Source organism: Anomaloglossus baeobatrachus, chromosome 11, assembly GCF_048569485.1.
Source record: "Anomaloglossus baeobatrachus isolate aAnoBae1 chromosome 11, aAnoBae1.hap1, whole genome shotgun sequence".
Lineage (NCBI taxonomy): Eukaryota > Metazoa > Chordata > Amphibia > Anura > Aromobatidae > Anomaloglossus > Anomaloglossus baeobatrachus.
The window spans coordinates 168,146,362-168,165,915 of NC_134363.1; the positions used below are offsets into that span (position 1 = coordinate 168,146,362).

The following is a 19,554-nucleotide window of genomic DNA, read 5'->3' on the forward strand; positions in this document are numbered from 1 at the left end:
TAATAAATAATGCGTGCATTGCATCAATATATCACAATAGTGTCCGCTCTGTGCCTACACATTGAAACAGAGCATGTATTGTACCCGCAAGTTGTACTAGTGGCCCTATCACGCCACAATCAGCCAGGGTAAAACTAGGAGAGACACCGGTCCCAAGTTCTAATATTCTGTAACTGACGCTGATCTAGAAGTTATTGAATATTTTTGGTGACATTAGTTTTGGCTAGAATACCTCTTTAGCTGAGTAGAAAGTTCCAATCTAAGCAAATACCAACTGGTGTGCTTTGAGAAAGGCTATAGCTAATGAGGAATCAGGACGGTATGATTCAGCCCGTCTCAATTTCCATCTAGATGGTTATTATATTTTTACCAAAAAAGGGTTAAAAAGAAATGGCTTCCCTCCAATTCAGAAATCTGATTGGATCGCAAATGGCCTCGAGTTTAAGCTTTGTACAGAAGACTCTGGCCAGATGCCACCACTTTGCTATGACTTTTCGCCTGTTAGCTCCTGTACAGGGAGACGGCTCAGCCAGACGTTCAATCCAAAGTACTTTGTGTTCATAGGTTCAGTTTACTGCGAGGACTGCAAAAATGGAGACAGCCTTTACTGATAAAGACACTTATCAAGACATCTTTGATCCAGAAGGATACTTAAATACCTATTATAATCCCAAGACAGGAATTTTGGTGCTTGATGGATTTCTTGACTTTGCACTGAAGAAGCTCCACGAGGCTTTCGATAAAAGTAAGTAGAGCACGGGTGATTATATTGGTCTATAAAGTTGTTTTTTAACTTTTTATAGCTGCACAGTTGATCCAAAAACCAGTTCTATGCCCCTATGATCTAGAAATCAAGGTGTTTTGTAGATTATTCTGGTTGACACTCATGACTCGGTGGGTGGGAGTAATCCTAGGGTCGATGAAGTCCATGTCAACTGGCATAAAATAGGACATCTGTTGGGCGAGCGGTAAGTGATAAGACATCATATCATGAGCTGTTTATGTCCAAAATCCAAAAAGCTACATAGGTTGTCACTATATGTTATAATACTGTAAGGGGATGGCCCGAATTAGAGAAAGGATCTGCTTTTTGTTCCAAAAACACCACTCGTATCAATAGGTTGTGCAAGACTAGAATGGGGATAAGCTGTAATTATGGACTCTTGGTTGATACTTTTTTCTAACCCTTAAAAATCCCATTCAATATAATGTTGTCTTAAAATGTCTATCGTCCACTCAAGTAAGGTTGGAACCTCAAATATCAGGGAAAGTAACACGTGTGAACCCTTTTTGCCTTTAGGATGTGTAAGGGGTAAAACACTGATTGATATCGGCCATGGCCCAACCATTTATCAGGACCTCTCGGCTTGTGAATCTTTTGAGGAGATCATTGGTGCCGACTACACTGATCGCAACCGAGAGTACTATGAAAGAAGCCTGAGAGACGAACCTGGAACGTTTGACTGGACCGATGCCATCCAAAAAGTCTGCGCCATGGAAGGGAAAGGGTAGGTGCCATAATTATGTAACTCAAAATTTGGTTAGCGAGAGAGAGGTAAAGAACTAACTCATGTAATGTGCCGCTATTTTATGACCGTAGTCTTTAGAAGTTGGGTTGATGGTTAGAGGTTAAGAAGCACCTGAGTGTCACGGAAAATATATTATCAGTACAAGATATAGGGTTTACTGTGAAGGATTCCTGTGTGGACAGTTTACTTTTCACATTGGGTTGGGGGAAATTGCATTTCTTTGAATTAAAAAAAATAGCAACCAAGAGGTGGTGGGGACAACAATAACAAGAGGCATAAAGTGCAATTATCGTGGCGTCACAGGGTGAGGGGAGCGTTGGGTAATAAGAACCAAGAGTGTGAGATTTACATTGGGTCATTGTAATAATTTTTGGACAGACTTGGTAGTCTCATAGTGGATACCACCGGTCACACCCACACGTTACACCAGCTCCCGCTAAGATAGTCGTGACACTTTAGAATTAAAAATCTGATATAAATAACATGCTGCACCCTACACGATTCTCGGAGAAAAAATGTAGCTGCTCAATTTCTACGCAGAGAAGCTACGAATATTCCGTATTGTTATATAGTGTAGGAACCGTTCCCAAATTTTGGAAAACTCAATTCTTTTAGCAACTATTAGAATTAGTAATCTAAAATGTAAGGTACAACATATATACTCAGGTATCAAGGACTCTGTTCCTAAAGCTCCTGGTGTGGCTTTATCATGAAAAAATACTGAAGGGAAAGTATTGCATTATACAGGTAAACTGTGGGCAGTAGATGCAAAGCAAATAATTATACAGTGTAGATCTATGGGGAAAAGATATACCGTAGTATAAATTATATTTTGAATAGGAGGAAAAAATATGGGCACATCCAACGTAAAATAATTTCTTTCTTTATTGTCACATGGTATTAAAAAAGTCCATCCATATTTAGAAGACCCTGACGAGTTTCCAACACAAAAGAGCGTCCTTAATCTTAAGGACGCTCTTTTGTGTCGGAAACGCGTCAGGGTCTTCTAAATACGGATGGACTTTTTTAATACCATGTGACAATAAAGAAAGAAATTATTTTACATTGGATGTGCCGATATTTTTTCCTCCAATTCAAGTTATAGTCCACCTGGCAGACTTCATGTCGTTGCACTCCATGGATGTGTGGTGACCTATTCCATTGGGCATGTCAAGCTTTCCTCCACTTCGTTTGTTAGTATAAATTATAATTTATTAATAATTTAATTTCAATTCTTGCAGTCTTTTGATATTAGGAGTCCAGTGGTGGTCTTTATTAGTGAGATCGCTATATGCACACTAATGCAAGGAAGGCTGTTAATCAATAGATAGATAGATAGATAGATAGATAGATAGATAGATAGACAGACAGACAACTACAATTATAGTGAGTTCCTGGCTCCATCAAATTTGGATAACCTAGACAATAAGTAGGGTGATATTAGGAGGACAAGCCATGCATCACGTGTGTGTCACTGCCTGATGTGATCTAGGGGGGATTTGGGATCAGAAAGTCACAGCATATAGTTGATTGCAAATCCTCTTTAGTGCCCTCTTATCATTTACCCTGAGTTGGAGCTTATTTAATTCCATGTGGTGTTGTAGGGATAAGGTTACTTTCTATCCTGCTGTGATCTAACAGGTAGTTGTAATCTCATCTGCTATGCCCGTCTCCTCCTTCGCCATTCCCATTTCCATCTCCCACTCCCTTGTACTATAAATATTCACTCCTCCCTATGCCAGCTATAGTTCATTTTATACTGTTCACTTTGATGTAGCCTGTCTCTGGAGAAGCTTAAGTGTTCACTTCTGTTGCAGCTGAGAAGTTCTTGCTTCAAAAGCAACCAGTTGGAGTAGATGTAGAAACTTGGCACTCAAGATCAATGTGAATAGTGTTTTTTAGTGTGAAGAACTTGTAGGACCAGCACAAGCACAGACGTTTCGGTCAGAAGACCTTCATCAGACCTCAGAAAGTATAGTAGCGTGGCGAGTGGCATAGCTGGGTATAACACGGAGTTCACCACTGTCTATGTGGCACTTTCCCAACCGGCTTTTCTTATATTCCTCATGTTGTCTTCTTGCAGTGGCGAGATTAGCGTCTCTCTGGCCTTCACTAGTCAGGGTGAGTTCAGGGCCAGCGAGGGCCTAGGCAAGTGATGGCACATGGGGGAAGGACCCATCTAGGGATGTTAGGAAGTGCAGGAAACAGCCTTAGGCGAGTGTTAGAAGGCGACCCCGCTTCCACCTCCCTATCACCAGGGTTTTCCATGGTTTTGCTTCCTTGGTTTTCCCTTTTGTGTTGCATCACTCACCGGGAGTCCTCTCTCTTCTGGTGTGACACCATGATCTTAAGCTAGAAGGCATCAAAACATGTTAGATGATATTAAATAATTGATTTCAAGATTATCTGTGATTTTCTTTCAGGATGACAGTAGAAGAGAAGAAGGAAAAGCTCAAAGACACCGTGACGAAAACTCTGAAATGTGATGTCCTGAACAGTAACCCACTAGAACCGCTGGTTTTGCCCCAGGCTGATTGTGTGATGTCTCTCGGGTGTCTGGAGTGTGCGTGCAGCGATCTGGACACCTATCGAAAGGTCCTTAAAAATGTATCTTCTTTGTTAAAAACAGGGGGGCATTTAATCATAGCGGAGATCCTTAACTGCAGCTCGTACTTATCCGGGGGTAAGAGGTTCTCCTGTCTGGTGCTGACAGAGGACTTTATGAGAAGCGCTATAACCGAGGCCGGATATGAGATCGTAGACCTGGAAGTCATCTACAGAAAGTACGACAAGGACCAGTACGAGCTGTGCGACCACGACTCCAGCTTGTTCGTTCTGGCTCGCAAGATTAAAGATCTGTAGCCGGAGAAAGAGAAATCTGATTTATGAATATTCGCTTATTTGTATTCGATGGTCAGTGATGGAACTATGCAAACAAAAATCACATACATTATCAGTGCTAAAATTTGGGATAAGGGTGGAAAGACTTAGCGGGGTTGTCAGGTTAAAACAAATAACATATACAGGACCCAACACATTGTCCACCACCAAGATGGAAGGCCCACCAAAGTAGGCAAAACTGGCCTACCATCTGATGAGTATGGGGCCTCCCAACTATCCCAACAGCTCATGCATAATGAAGGATCAGGATGTTGAAATTTTATGGTCGATCCTTTTAATTTTAGTGAAAATAATCTGTTACCAGAGATATGTGTCAGTTTCTTTCTTCTCCTGATCAGGAGAGATAGGTCATGTGTTTGGCCATCTTTAGGCCATCTATTGCACAGAGCTTGCATGGCAATTAGCGATGGCTGTACTGCAGTGTATGGAGTCTGCACGGCAATGAGGGGCACCGGTACCGCAGTGTAGATCACCTGTACAGCAATGTAGAGAAGTCAGAAAGGCCCAAAAGGCAGTACGCAGAGCCCATAAGGCAGTACACAGAGCCTGTGCATGTGACTAGACCTGCCTATCAGCCTCGTCCCGTTGAAAAACACTCAACATAAGAAAACTGTTTTTCTATTGGAAGAGACTGATAGGCAAGGGTGGTCACATGCTCCTCCTACCCTTGACATGATAAGTAGTCTGCTACGTCCGGGTGTCTGCCTGCAGAAAGCGTATACGCCCGAAAATGGTGCAAGACAGTGCACACGCTGACTCCGTCTACACCATTACAGTCAATAACCACGTCGGCGCATGCGTTGGAAACACGTTTTGTGGGGGTGTTCGGACGGAAGCTTCGACGGGAGCACGGAACGGAGGTAAAAGCACAATGTGAAAGTAGCCTTAGGGCGGCTTTGCACGTTGCAACATCGCACATGCGATGTCGGTGGGGTCAAATCGAAAGTGACGCACTTCCGGCGTCACTTTCGAGATCGTACTGTGTAAATGCTAGATGATACGATTAACAAGCACAAAAGCGTCGTTATCGTATCATCGTTGCAGGCTCCGACTTTTTCATAATTATGCTGCAGCGACAGGTACGATGTAGTTCCTCGCTCCTGCGGCTGCACACATTTCTGTGTATAACGCCGCAGGAGCGAGGAACATCACCTTACCTGCCGCCGGCGGCTATGCGGAAGGAATGAGGTGGGCGGGATGTTTACATCCTGCTCATCTCCGCTCCTCCGCCGCTATTGGCCGCCTGCCGTGTGACGTCGCTATGACGCCGCACGACCCGCCCCCTTAGGAAGAAGGCGGGTCGCCGGCCAGAGCGACTGTCGCAGGGCAGGTGAGTGCATGTGAAGCTGGCGTAGCGATAATTTTCGCTACGCCAGCTATCACAAGATATCGTACCTGCGACGGGGGCGGGGACTATCGCGTGCGACATCGCAGCATCGGCTTGCGATGTCGCAATGTGCAAAGCTTGCCTAAGGCTATTAACCAAACATGATATGCCTAGGATCTATCTATAAAGGCATAAAGAGCAATATTTATGGTGCAAAGACAAATAGAAAAAAAATCACAAGTATAAAGTGTCCCTCCAAAAGAAATATACAATTGGGAAGTACAGTTAGGTCCAGAAATATTTGGACAGTGACACAATTTTGGCGAGTTGGGCTCTGCATGCCACCACATTGGATTTGAAATGAAACCTCTACAACAGAATTCAAGTGCAGATTGTAACGTTTAATTTGAAGGTTTGAACAAAAATATCTGATAGAAATTGTAGCAATTGTACACATTTCTTTACAAACACTCCACATTTTAGGAGGTCAAAAGTAATTGGACAAATAAACCAAACCCAAACAAAATATTTTTATTTTCAATATTTTGTTGCGAATCCTTTGGAGGCAATCACTGCCTTAAGTCTGGAACCCATGGACATCACCAAACGCTGGGTTTTCTCCTTCTTAATGCTTTGCCAGGCCTTTACAGCCGCAGCCTTCAGGTCTTGCTTGTTTGTGGGTCTTTCCGTCTTAAGTCTGGATTTGAGCAAGTGAAATGCATGCTCAATTGGGTTAAGATCTGGTGATACACTTGGCCATTGCAGAATGTTCCACTTTTTTGCACTCATGAACTCCTGGGTAGCTTTGGCTGTATGCTTGGGGTCATTGTCCATCTGTACTATGAAGCGCCGTCCGATCAACTTTGCGGCATTTGGCTGAATCTGGGCTGAAAGTATATCCCTGTACATTTCAGAATTCATCCGGCTACTCTTGTCTGCTGTTATGTCATCAATAAACACAAGTGACCCAGTGCTATTGAAAGCCATGCATGCCCATGCCATCACGTTGCCTCCACCATGTTTTACAGAGGATGTGGTGTGCCTTGGATCATGTGCCGTTCCCTTTCTTCTCCAAACTTTTTTCTTCCCATCATTCTGGTACAGGTTGATCTTGGTCTCATCTGTCCATAGAATACTTTTCCAGAACTGAGCTGGCTTCATGAGGTGTTTTTCAGCAAATTTAACTCTGGCCTGTGTATTTTTGGAATTGATGAATGGTTTGCATCTAGATGTGAACCCTTTGTACTTACTTTCATGGAGTCTTCTCTTTACTGTTGACTTAGAGACAGATACACCTACTTCACTGAGAGTGTTCTGGACTTCAGTTGATGTTGTGAACGGGTTCTTCTTCACCAAAGAAAGTATGCGGCGATCATCCACCACTGTTGTCAACCGTGGATGCCCAGGCCTTTTTGAGTTCCCAAGCTCACCAGTCAATTCCTTTTTTCTCAGAATGTACCCGACTGTTGATTTTGCTACTCCAAGCATGTCTGCTATCTCTCTGATGGATTTTTTCTTTTTTTCAGCCTCAGGATGTTCTGCTTCACCTCAATTGAGAGTTCCTTAGACCGCATGTTGTCTGGTCACAGCAACAGCTTCCAAATGCAAAACCACACACCTGTAATCAACCCCAGACCTTTTAACTACTTCATTGATTACAGGTTAACGAGGAAGACGCCTTCAGAGTTAATTGCAGCCCTTAGAGTCCCTTGTCCAATTACTTTTGGTCCCTTGAAAAAGAGGAGGCTATGCATTACAGAGCTATGATTCCTAAACCCTTTCTCCGATTTGGATGTGAAAACTCTCATATTGCAGCTGGGAGTGTGCACTTTCAGCCCATATTATATATATAATTGTATTTCTGAACATGTTTTTGTAAACAGCTAAAATAACAAAACTTGTGTCACTGTCCAAATATTTCTGGCCCTGACTGTATGACTCAAGTTCAACGTTTTGAAAAGAGTAGTGATGCTCACCACCAGGGGGTGCCGATCCACTAGAAGGATGTAAAACTCCTAGGTGTAGTGAGGAGCTATCCCGCTAGAGGTCACTATCATCTAAACGGGGAGGGGAGTAGAATGGTCGTTAGAGCCAAAGTCAGACGTCTTGACGTAAAGTCAGAACAGAGGAGTAAGAGAAGCCGAAGTCACAAGGAAGTCAAAAGGTCAGTAAGTCAGGAAGTATCCGGAGCCGTAGTCAGGGACGAAGCCGGGGTCGGAAACCGAGAGGACAAGTCAGTATGAAGGAGGGAACAGAGATGGGGTAACAATACAGGGAGCGAGTCAAGGGGATAAGTAACACTGACAAGACAGAGAGAACAGAGGTCAGGGAATGGAACAACAGGTAGCAGGACAAGGTCAGGACTCGCGGGAACTAGAGCGCACAATGCCGAGCAGGAACTATTACTGGTGGAGTGCCGAGGGAGACTGCTCCAAGATAAGGCAGCGTGACCCCTGGAGCGAGACACGATAGAATGAGCCCCTCCCGTCGGACATAACCCCCGGAGAATACAGATAATAGAAAGACAAACACACACAATGGCTCAGCAATAACAGAGGCACAAGAGAATCATGAGAAGAATACCGGTCTCAGAGCAAATATTTTCACTGACACACAGTACTCTGTTGGGGTTGCACATGATTAGAAAGCATAGCCGCTTTTAACTTAAAACAGCGCCACATTTGACCACAGGTTGTAGCTGGTATAGCAGCTCGGAATCATTCATTCCAATAAAGAACAAATAAAGGGATTTTAAAATAAAAAGAACATGTACATTTCTAATTACACATCATACAATGTGAATAACAAGCAATACGAAGAGAAAATTATATATCATGACTATTTTATACCATGTATCTATCCATTACTGTTTCCCTGATAAAGCATGCACCCTTGTGAAACTTGTTTTTTAATAAATAGAATGTTATAAAGTGTTAAATGGAATCTCTGAAAAACTTTTAACCACTTTTTAACTATTAATTTGATTGTGTAGCCCTATAAATAATAAACCAGTCAATTCCTTTATGATCACAAAACACTTGTCCTGTAGCGAGATAACGCGTTTTGTAGCTGTGTCTGGAAGTGCATTGGGGCGTGTTGATGCACGTCCAGCTTATAAACCTCACGCTGTATTTCTTACCAAGCACCACCCTCCTTTTGATGATTCACAGGTCATTGGCCTGGTTCCAAGGCAAATAACTTGTCAATCAACCAGAGGAGGGTGCTCCTAGGTAGGAAATACAGCGTTAGGCTGAAAAGCTAGAAGTGCATCTGGCCTATCAGGTCGTCACAGGACATTGTGCAATCTGCCCTTCTGCACGGTATCCGATCCTCCTTGGTTACGGGTCCCTGGCCTTTGGTGTTGCTAAGAACAAGCTAATCAAAATCCTAGGAACACTCTGCACCGCACCCACCAGACACACCAATGGACACCCTGAAGGGAATAGGGTTGGCCACTTGGAGGTTTGGTTAAGGGGAGGTCAGGAGTGTTAGGAGACAGTAGTTGTGTGGTGACTCTCAAGAGGAGAGGTCAGGAGCTCGGCTCCTTGTTTACTAGGTGGCAGACGTTGGTCTGGGCCTGGTAGGAGCTGAAACCCTAGTCGCAGGGGATCGTGACAAGGATCACGGAACTGCCGAGGAGGGTAGCCGGCGGCCTTGTGCCATCTTCGGGCAGGGGCCAGGACACGATGGGGTACGTGGACCCTAGGTCGGGAAGTAGCTTCAAGCTTCCTGGTAATTCACCCGACGAGGACAGAGCCTTCAAGATTCGTCCTCAACCCGCTCCAAAAATCGGGGTACTAGCGCAACGAGGGGGATAGGACTTTCCCAATCCGCAGTCCAGAAAATCCCAAGCGTGAACCCTGAGAGCAAGCTCACCCAGTTAGCCACACTGGTGAACGGGACCCGACTAGTTTTACACTACAGGGGCCAATCAGTACAAAGGTGCCAAGGAAAAGGTCACAAGCCAACAAGCAATACCAATGGGCACGGGATCCATGCGTGCTCCCTCCCTGCTACAGTGGTGCTCAGAACTTTGGTTTCCAAGTTGTCGGTGTCAGCGTTATTAGACTGAGTGAGTACGCAGTGACCCCTTCCCTCCCTAACGGTATCCCTCCGCCAGCATTTGCCGAGCCCCGGGGCATCCCCCTATCCACGGAGGGGTCAAACACCTGGCTGCCATCCCATCGCCACCGGGTGCTCCCAACGGCAGCGGTGGTACTCCGCCTTACCAAACACCGTGGGTGGCATCACGAACTTTAACTATACAGTCCCCTGTAAATACCCCCTTTTTTTCGTTTTAAGTAGCCGCACGACCCCCAGATCCAGAGACCCCTCGAGCCACCGCGGATCCGGATCCGAGCAGTTCCGGCTGCTGACACGGGGGTGGTACACATCATCATGGCAGAGGGCTCCAGAATCGAGTAATCGAAATTAAGTTGGTGAAGGCGCACAGAAGGGACATACGGTAGTAGTAGTGGTTCACCTTTAATGGATGTGCAAAAACCAGGCACAAAACTATTGGAAAGCCATGAATGGAGTGATTCAGCTGCCGCTCTTCCCAAGTGATGGTTCAGGTGCAGAAGAAATAGTTACATAATAATAATGACACATAGTGCTAACACATGGTACAGTACTATATAAACGTTGAACATAAGAATACAAATTTTCAATGTTAAAATGAAAATGCTAAAAGAAGGCTACCAATGACATCATGGGATCAAAGTTCAGTATACATATATATACCGTATTGTTTGTTTTATAAGACGCACTGGATTATAAGATGCACCCCAAATTTAGAGATAAAAAAGGTAAAAAAAGGGGTCTGTCTTATACTCCGGTGGTGTCTTACCGAAGGGGGATAGCAGCAGTGGTGGAGCAGGGGTCACAGGAGGCAGGGGCGGTGATGAAGTAGGGTGATGCTGCAGGCACTGCGTTGGGTGCTGCGCTGGCTGTGGTGGGAGCTGTGCTGGCTGTGTGGAGCAGGGCAATGCGGCGATTGTCCCAGATGCTCTGTCGCGTGGACTGCAATCAGTGGCGTAACTAGAGATTGATGGGCCCTGGTGCAAAATTTGGACCGGGGCCCCCCTCAACGTACACTGACACTTAGAGTATGGGATAATGACACTGACACTCGGGGTACAGGATAAAGACGCTGACACTTGGCTCTTACCCTCCGCACCCAGGTTTCCCATGATCTGAAATCCCTCTATCAGCACCCAGCTTTCCTATGTTCTAATATCCATCTTGTCCTCAGCACCCAGATTTCCCATGCTCTGCTATACATCTTTCCCTCAGCACCCAGCTTTCCCATATCAGAGCATGGGAAAGCTGGGTGCTGAGAGATGTATAGCAGAGCATGGGAAAGCTGGGTGCTGAGGGAAAGAGCCTTTTTCCCTCAGCACAAAACATTCCCATCTCCTGCTTGTATCTTTGTCCCCCCTTGTATATAGATCTCCAAATACTATAATGGCCCCCACATAGCCTTCCAAATAGTATAAAGGGTCCCACATAACCCGTCATGTATTATAATGCATTTCCCCAAAGTTCTCCATGGATTATAATTCCCCACATAGTTCTCCATATATTATACTGCACCACACAGTCCTCCATGTTTTATAACGCACCCCCATAGTCCATGTATAAGGTAGCCTCCATTTTCCTCCATATATTATAATGTAGCCCCCATAGTCCTATATGTATTATAATGCAGCGCCATAAATCATCATATTGTATTATGCAGCCCCATACTCCTCCATGTATAATGCACCCCTAGTCCATGTATAAGGTGTCCTTCATGTTTATTATGCAGTCCCATAGACTGATAATGCAGCCAGCACCCCCAGGCCTCCATGTATCATGCAGCCAGCACCCCCAGGCCTCCATGTGTCATGCAGCCAGCAAAATAAAAAAACAAGTACCTCTCTTCTCCTTCCGACCCCTGCGACCGCGGTAGTTACGCCGCTGCCCCCATATGTCACACACCCTGCTCCCCATACAGCCTGCACCCCCATATCATACACACTACACCCCCACATCTCACATACCCTGCTCCCCATACAGCCTGCACCCCCCAGATCACACACACTACACCCCCACATCTCACACACCCTGCTCCCCATACAGCCTGCACCCCCCAGATCACACACACTACACCCCCATATGTCACACACCCTGCTCCCCATACAGCCTGCACCCCCATATCACACACACTACAACCCCACATCTCACACACCCTGCTCCCCATACAGCCTGCACCCCAATATCACACACACTACACCCCCACATCTCACACACCCTGCTCCCCATACAGCCTGCACCCCCCAGATCACACACACTACACCCCCATATCTCACACACCCTGCTCCCTATACAGCCTGCACCCCCCATATCATATACACTACACCCCCACATCTCACACACCCTGCTCCCCATACAGCCAGCACCCCCCAGATCACACACACTACACCCCCACATCTCACACACCCTGCTCCCCATACAGCCTGCACCCCCCAGATCACACACACTACACCCCCATATCTCACACACCCTGCTCCCTATACAGCCTGCACCCCCCATATCATATACACTACACCCCCACATCTCACACACCCTGCTCCCCATACAGCCAGCACCCCCCAGATCACACACACTACACCCCCACATCTCACACACCCTGCTCCCCATACAGCCTGCACCCCCCAGATCACACACACTACACCCCCACATCTCACACACCCTGCTCCCCATACAGCCTGCACCCCAATATCACACACACTACACCCCCACATCTCACACACCCTGCTCCCCATACAGCCTGCACCCCCCAGATCACACACACTACACCCCCATATCTCACACACCCTGCTCCCTATACAGCCTGCACCCCCCATATCATATAAACTACACCCCCACATCTCACACACCCTGCTCCCCATACAGCCTGCACCCCCATATCACACACACTACACCCCCACATCTCACACACCCTGCTCCCCATACAGCCTGCACCCCCATATCACACACACACTACACCCCCATATGTCACACACCCTGCTCCCCATACAGCCTGCACCCCCATATCACACACACTACAACTCCACATCTCACACACCCTGCTCCCCATACAGCCTGCACCCCCATATCACACACACACACACACACACACTGCACCCCCATATCTCACACACCCTGCCCACATATCTCAACCTGCCTGTACCCCAACTTACCCCTCTCAAACACTCTGCACCCCTTCACATCCTTCTGTCACAGTCTGCAGCCCTCATATGCCACTCACCCTGCAGCCCCCCTCCCCCTCATGTCCCCTCTTTTCTTATTACCAGTCATGTGTCCTCCAAATCTATTTCAGGATTCACTATCTCCTGCTTTCTGCCCGGCATCCTGTGTCTCCTCCCACACAGTCACATGGGCGTGACATCATCGCAGGTCCTGCAGGATGGCTTATTCCGTCTAGTGATGGGAAATCTAGTTCATTTTGGTGATTAGTTCAAAAGATTAGTTCATTTAGTTGAGTATTTCTCTGACCCTCTCCTGTGAGGAGCTGACAGGAAATGCATCATGTGACCTGTGAACTAAATGAACTATATGAACTGCTGAACTAAATGTTCTACTGAGAATGAATCAGGACGGCATAGTTCAGTCTGATGCATCTGTGACGCCCTGGCAAAGTCAGGTTGTCTCAGAAAGAGTTAATCCTCCTTGGTAACCTGATCTCACAACAGCAGTGCAGCAGGACAAACCACAGCCCCCAGTGTAAGAGAAAAGCAGAGCAGAGGGGAGGGGCTGGAGCAGAGTGTGTGGAGAGACAGACAGAAGAGGAGTCTGGAGTTGTAGCTCCCAGGCTGATGGTGAAGCGTGCTCCGAGAGGGCCGGGACAGGCTGTGAGTGAGGAAGGGGCCAGAGGTAGCCGGGCAGGGTAGTGGCCCCCCCGGTACCTGGGTGACCCGGATCACTGCAGGGGAGTGGATTCCCTGTTCCCGGCTGAGGAGAAAGAGGAAGAGAGTGGAGAGAAAGGCACCTGGCTGCAGGGAAAGAACAACAAGGGCTGCTGCACCGTGTGTGGGACACTAACACCCCCGTACCAAAGGCTGCGGACACCGGCAATTCCTAGTTTACCAGTGACTCTGTGTGAAATACTTGTGAGTACGCCCGTGCCCTCGGGCACCGCACCACAGCACTGCGCCCTGCTCCCTGCTTACCCCATCACCGGGCCCCGGGACAACTACCCCCTACCCACGGAGGGGAGAAATAACAACCAAGCTGCTCCCTGTCACCGCTCCCGGGATCCCCATAAAGAGCAGCGGTGGTGTCAACAAATCACCACAACCGTGGGTGGCGTCACGGACAATCTCCCTTAACAAAACCCCTTTTACTGTGGAGCCTGGGATCACAGACCGGGTCACGCCACCGTGATACCCACTGAAGTGACCCCGTGGCCCGGATCTGAGTACCCCCTGGTCCCCGGGCGACACACATCTCACTGAGCCCAGCAGCGCCCCCTGTGGTAGTGTAGAGTACTGACTCATAATGAATGTGTATGAGGGAGCTGAGAAGCAGTTCAGCAGCCACCATTTTGAGAACAGAACAGGAGCCAGTGGTAACGATTTTAGCAAGACTGATCTATGCTACAGGAGGGTGATCCTCTACAGGAGGCTGATCCTCTACAGGAGGCTGATTCTCTACAGGAGGCTGATCCTCTACAGGAGGCTGATTCTCTACAGGAGGCCGATCCTCTACAGGAGGCCGATCCTCTACAGGAGGCCGATCCTCTACAGGAGGCCGATTCTCTACAGGAGGACGATCCTCTACAGGAGGACGATCCTCTACAGGAGGCTGCTCCTATCACACAGACAGGTGAGGGGCATGAACCACACACAAACACTCTCTCTCTCATACACACATATGAGCTGTGTCTGTCTACTGTGCAAGTTCAGTTTTAATTAATATTATTATTACTATTATATTTGTATTTGATGTGTGGTATAGGGTTTACTACCTTCTTTTCCAGCATCAGGAGCTATAAAGAGCCAGTGTGAGAGCAGGAGCCTCCTGGAGCTGTAGAGGGTCACGGGTCACTCGCTGTCTCCGCACACTGCTGTTTAGTTCATAATGAACTAATCTCTGTCAGGATGGTGATAGATGAACTAGTTCACTCTGAGGAGTAGTTCATTTTAAACTACTCACTCACGAACTACCCATCACTAATTCCGTCTGCTGTGCAGGTCAGGAGCACTCCTGCTCTGCTGCAGCTCAGACACGGCTGGTGGCCCCTCCAGGTCAGGGGCCCCTCTACTGACACTGGGCTCCCCTGACGGTCGCATTGTCGGCCACTACACAGCGGCACTACACATAGGGGCCCGGCAGCCGGCTCTGCAGAGCGGCTGCCGAGCCCCTATAACCCTGCTGGCCCGGTCGCAGTGGCGACCTCTGCGACCGCAGTCGTTACGCCCCTGACTGCAAGAAAATGGCACTTGGAGTCAACACGTGTCCAGATTAAGCCATCAGCTTAATGACAAGCTGAGATCTCATCTGCACATGCACCACCTCCGGGCACCATTTTCCTTAAATTCGCTGCTGGGAGGTTAATGGGCCGGAGGCGTCACGTGCACAGATGAGATCTTGAAGCGAGAGATCCATCTGCACATGTCTCAATTCCGGGCGCAATTATTTGAAGACCACACCACCAACAGAGCATCTGGGACATCCGCCACACCGCCCTGCTACACACAGCCAGCATGGTGCCCGCAGCCAGCGCAGCCCCCACCGCAGCCAGCGCAGCCCCCATCGCAGCCAGAGCAGCCCCCACCGCAGCCAGCACAGCCCCCACCGCAGCCAGCACAGCTCCCACCCTAGCCAGCACAACCCCACCGCAGCCAGCACAACCCCACCGCAGCCAGCATAACTCCACCGCAGCCAACACAGCCCACACCACAGCCAGCACAGCCCCCACCACAGCTTGTACAGCCCCCATTGCAGCCAGCACAACCCACACCGCGGCCAGCACAGCCCCCACCCTAGCCAGCATGGGTGCCCTCAGCCAGCACAGCCCCCATCGCAGCCAGCACAACCCCACTGCAGCCAACACAGCCCACACCACAGCCAGCACAGCCCCCACCACAGCTTGTACAGCCCCCTTCGCAACCAGCACAACTCACACCGCGGCCAGCACAGCACCCACCCTAGCCAGCACGGTGCCCTCAGCCAGCACAGCCCCCATCGCAGCTAGCACAACCCCACCGCAGCCAACACAGCCCACACCACAGCCAGCACATCCACCACCACAGCCTGTACAGCCCCCATCGCAGCCACACAACCCACACCGCGGCCAGCACAGCACCCACCGCAGCCAGCACAGCCGCCACCACAGTCTGTGCAGTCCCACGCAGCCAGCACAACCCACACCGCGGCCAGCACAGCACCCACCGCAGCCAGCACAGCCGCCACCACAGTCTGTGCAGTCCCACGCAGCCAGCACAGCGCCCATTCTCCACCTCCTGGTAAGCTACATTGGGATTATAAGATGCACCCCTCATTTTCCTTCCAAATTTTTGGGAGGAAAAGTGCATCTTATAATCTGAAAAATACGGTAATTAGTAAAAATGATATATAATTAAGTATAATATCAAACAAAATAATGTATGATACAGATTTGGACTACAATTATGTAAACTGTCAATTCTGTAAAAAGAAACACTAAAAACTGGAACTTCTACTGGGAGGACACGTGCAAATGTTGCTCCCCTGCGGCTTCCGGTGCCACAGGGTACTGTACCGCAACCGAGGTGTAGTATTCATCCCGGGTGAGGAGGAGGTTAGTCACCAGTGTTTATCACAATTCATTCAACACACAGCTTAGTAGCCAGCCACCGGGACTCGGCTAGGGTAGTTACTGGGGGTGGCCGTCATGAGGAAGGGAGTTTCCACTCACTAGTCAGCATCCGGGCTGTGAGGCTACACCTGGGGGGAAGCAGAAGCAACATTGACACATAGTCAGTCTAGTCGGGACCTCGGTCCAGGGAGACCACAGGAACGGAAGGGCAGCAAAGGACCCGAGGCTTGGAGCTGGAAGATCAGCCGGGTTCTCAAGACAGAAAGGGGATCCCAGGGTTAGCGGTGAGTGCAGTGAGCACCCACGGCCCGTTCCTCAGTCCAGGACCTGGAGGGGAGGGAACACCAACCAGAAAGGACACACAGAAGGAACATTGGCTGTGACCTCCGAACTACCCGGGATTGGCTGGAGTCCATAGCAGTGGACCTCGGCACTCCAAAGCTGGTGACAGCTTAGTGAGTAAAGACTTTGACCGCAGCCACTGTCTTCCCATCATTGTCGGCGCCGGAGCCCTCGCGCCATCGGCTACTATCACCATCATCCTCCCTGTGGAGACCTTCAACACCCGAGCTGCATTACCATCCGCCCCAGAAGTGAGAGACCTTCAGCAGCGGCGGGTCCCATCGTAGCTGCATGCCACAGGTGGCGTCACGAGACAACTACTCCCAACATTCCCCAACCCTTTCATCTATATTGATACCGCCGGGGTCACGAAACTGGGGCAGGCTGCTGTGACAACCCAAATCCTACACCGGCCCGGTGACGAGTAAAACCCCAGGCCCAGTGTGCGCATCACAAACATGCTGATGAGAATGCTAATCACTGCAAATTAATTGCAAGGTGTAAACTATAAGGGGCACTTTGCACACTACGACATCGCAGGTGCGATATCGGTGGGGTCAAATCGAAAGTGACGCACATCCGGCGTTGCAGTCGATATCGTAGTGCGTAAAGCCTTTTTGATACGATTAACGAGCGCAAAAGCGTCAATATCGTATCATCGGTGTAGGGTCCGACATTTCCATAATGCCGGTGCAGCGACGGTACGATGTTGTTTCTCGTTCCAGCAGGCAGCACACATCGCTGTGTGTGAAGCCGCAGGAGCGAGGAACATCCCCTTACCTGCGTCCCGGCTGCAATGCGGAAGGAAGGAGGTGGGCGGGGTGTTTATGTCCCACTCATCTCCACACCTCCGCTCCTATTGGCCGCCTGCCGTGTGACGTCGCTGTGACGCCGCACGACCCGCCCCCTTAGGAAGGAGGCGGGTCGCCGGCCAGAGCGACGTTGCAGGGGAGGTGAGTGCATGTGAAGCTGCCGTAGCGATAATATTCGCTACGCCAGCAATCACAAGATATCGCATCTGCGACGGGGGCAGGGACTATCGCTGCAGCATCGGTAACACATTGTTACCAATATCGCAACGTGCAAAGCCCGCCTAACACTCTATTGGTTAATTAAAAAGAGAAGGTGAAGTAGTTACTATGAATACAATAACAGAAAATGCTGGGACTTGTGGTACTAGATAAAGAAATATGATGGCAAATATGAAAACTGGCTGGAACAGAAAATGATGAAAAATTAAAAAAATTAAATATTGGAGTTAAATACCTTGTAAAAATCTATGAGCTCCTCTAATTCAGCTGCATTTTTCCGTTTTGTGTTGTGTTGCTCCATTCCAGAGATATTCACATTTATTTCTTCTGGAGTGCACTATGTGAAATCTATACTCAGAGTATAACTGGGTATTTCTTTAGAGTCTTCACTGGCAGTGTGCACTTTGACGAGCCCTCCTTATATACTGCCAATCCCAGATCGGCATCTGACACTGCTAGATCAGCAGCTGAGCTGTGTTTAGTAGTGGAGGGAGGTGTGAATGCGCACAACTCCAGAGAAGACTTTGTAGAAATGCGTAGTTGTGATACGAGCAGAGATTTCACATGCTGCGCTCCAGAAAGAAAACAAACAAATGTGAATATTTCTGCAATGGAGCAATGCAGCGCAAAATGGAAAGCAGTGTCAGAATCCGGGAATCTCAGGGGTATTTATAAGGTAATTGATTAAATTTTTGAGCAAGTGACAGTTCCTCTTTACGTCCGTTAGGATGCTAAGAAAAAGCCTCTTGTTGGTTAAGGTATCTCTAGATATGCAATCTTAGGGGTACTTTACACGTTGAGACATCGCTACCGATATATCGTCAGGGTCACGTCGTTAGTGACGCACATCCGGTAGCGACATCGCAGCGTGTGACACCAATGAGCGACGATCAACGATCGCAAAATCGTTTAAAAAACGGTGATCGTTGACACGTCGTTTATTTCCTTAATATCGCTGCGGTCACCGGTACAATGTTGTTCGTCGCTCCTGCGGCAGCACACAGCACTGTTTGTGACACCGCAGGAACGACGAACATCTCCTTACCTGCGTCCACCGGCAATGCGGTAGGAAGGAGGTGGGCGGCATGTTCCGCCCGCTCATCTCCGCCCCTCCTCTGCTATTGGGCGCCACTTAGTGACGCCGCTGTAACGTTGCTGTGATGCCGAACGCACCTCCCCCTTGAAGGAGGGATTGTTCGGCGGTCACAGCGACGTCGCTGAACAGGTATGTGCATGTGACGCTGTCGTAGCGATAATGTTCGCTATGGCAGCGAGTACCAAATTTCGCTCGAACGATGGGGGTGGGTGCTATTGCGCTCGACATCGCTAGCAATCGCTAGCGATGTCGCAGCATGTAAAGCACCCTTTAGGGCTTTTTGGAACCGAGTCCTCAATAGGGGATCAATGCTTAAGACATGCCAATGATTAGAAAATATATATGTGATGAAAGTATGGTCTTTGTTGGATGTTGTCACAAAATTGTGTTAGAAGGATGTTGGATTACTAGTCGGTGCCCAGGAATTCAAGCCATCTCATCTTATTTCACTTTAGTTAATTAATTTGCACCCAAAAATGTGA

At 48.4% G+C, this 19,554-nt stretch overlaps 1 protein-coding gene across 1 annotated transcript; it reads left to right on the top strand.

Moving 5' to 3' along the window:
* The first annotated feature begins 492 nt into the window (after positions 1–492).
* Positions 493–7,518, top strand: LOC142256596 (indolethylamine N-methyltransferase-like). The gene is made up of 3 exons (XM_075328351.1): positions 493–745; positions 1,301–1,508; positions 3,953–7,518. Exons 1-3 carry the CDS (start codon positions 592–594, stop codon positions 4,389–4,391), a joined length of 801 nt encoding a protein of 266 aa, XP_075184466.1. The 5' UTR covers positions 493–591; the 3' UTR covers positions 4,392–7,518.
* Positions 7,519–19,554: the final 12,036 nt, after the last annotated feature.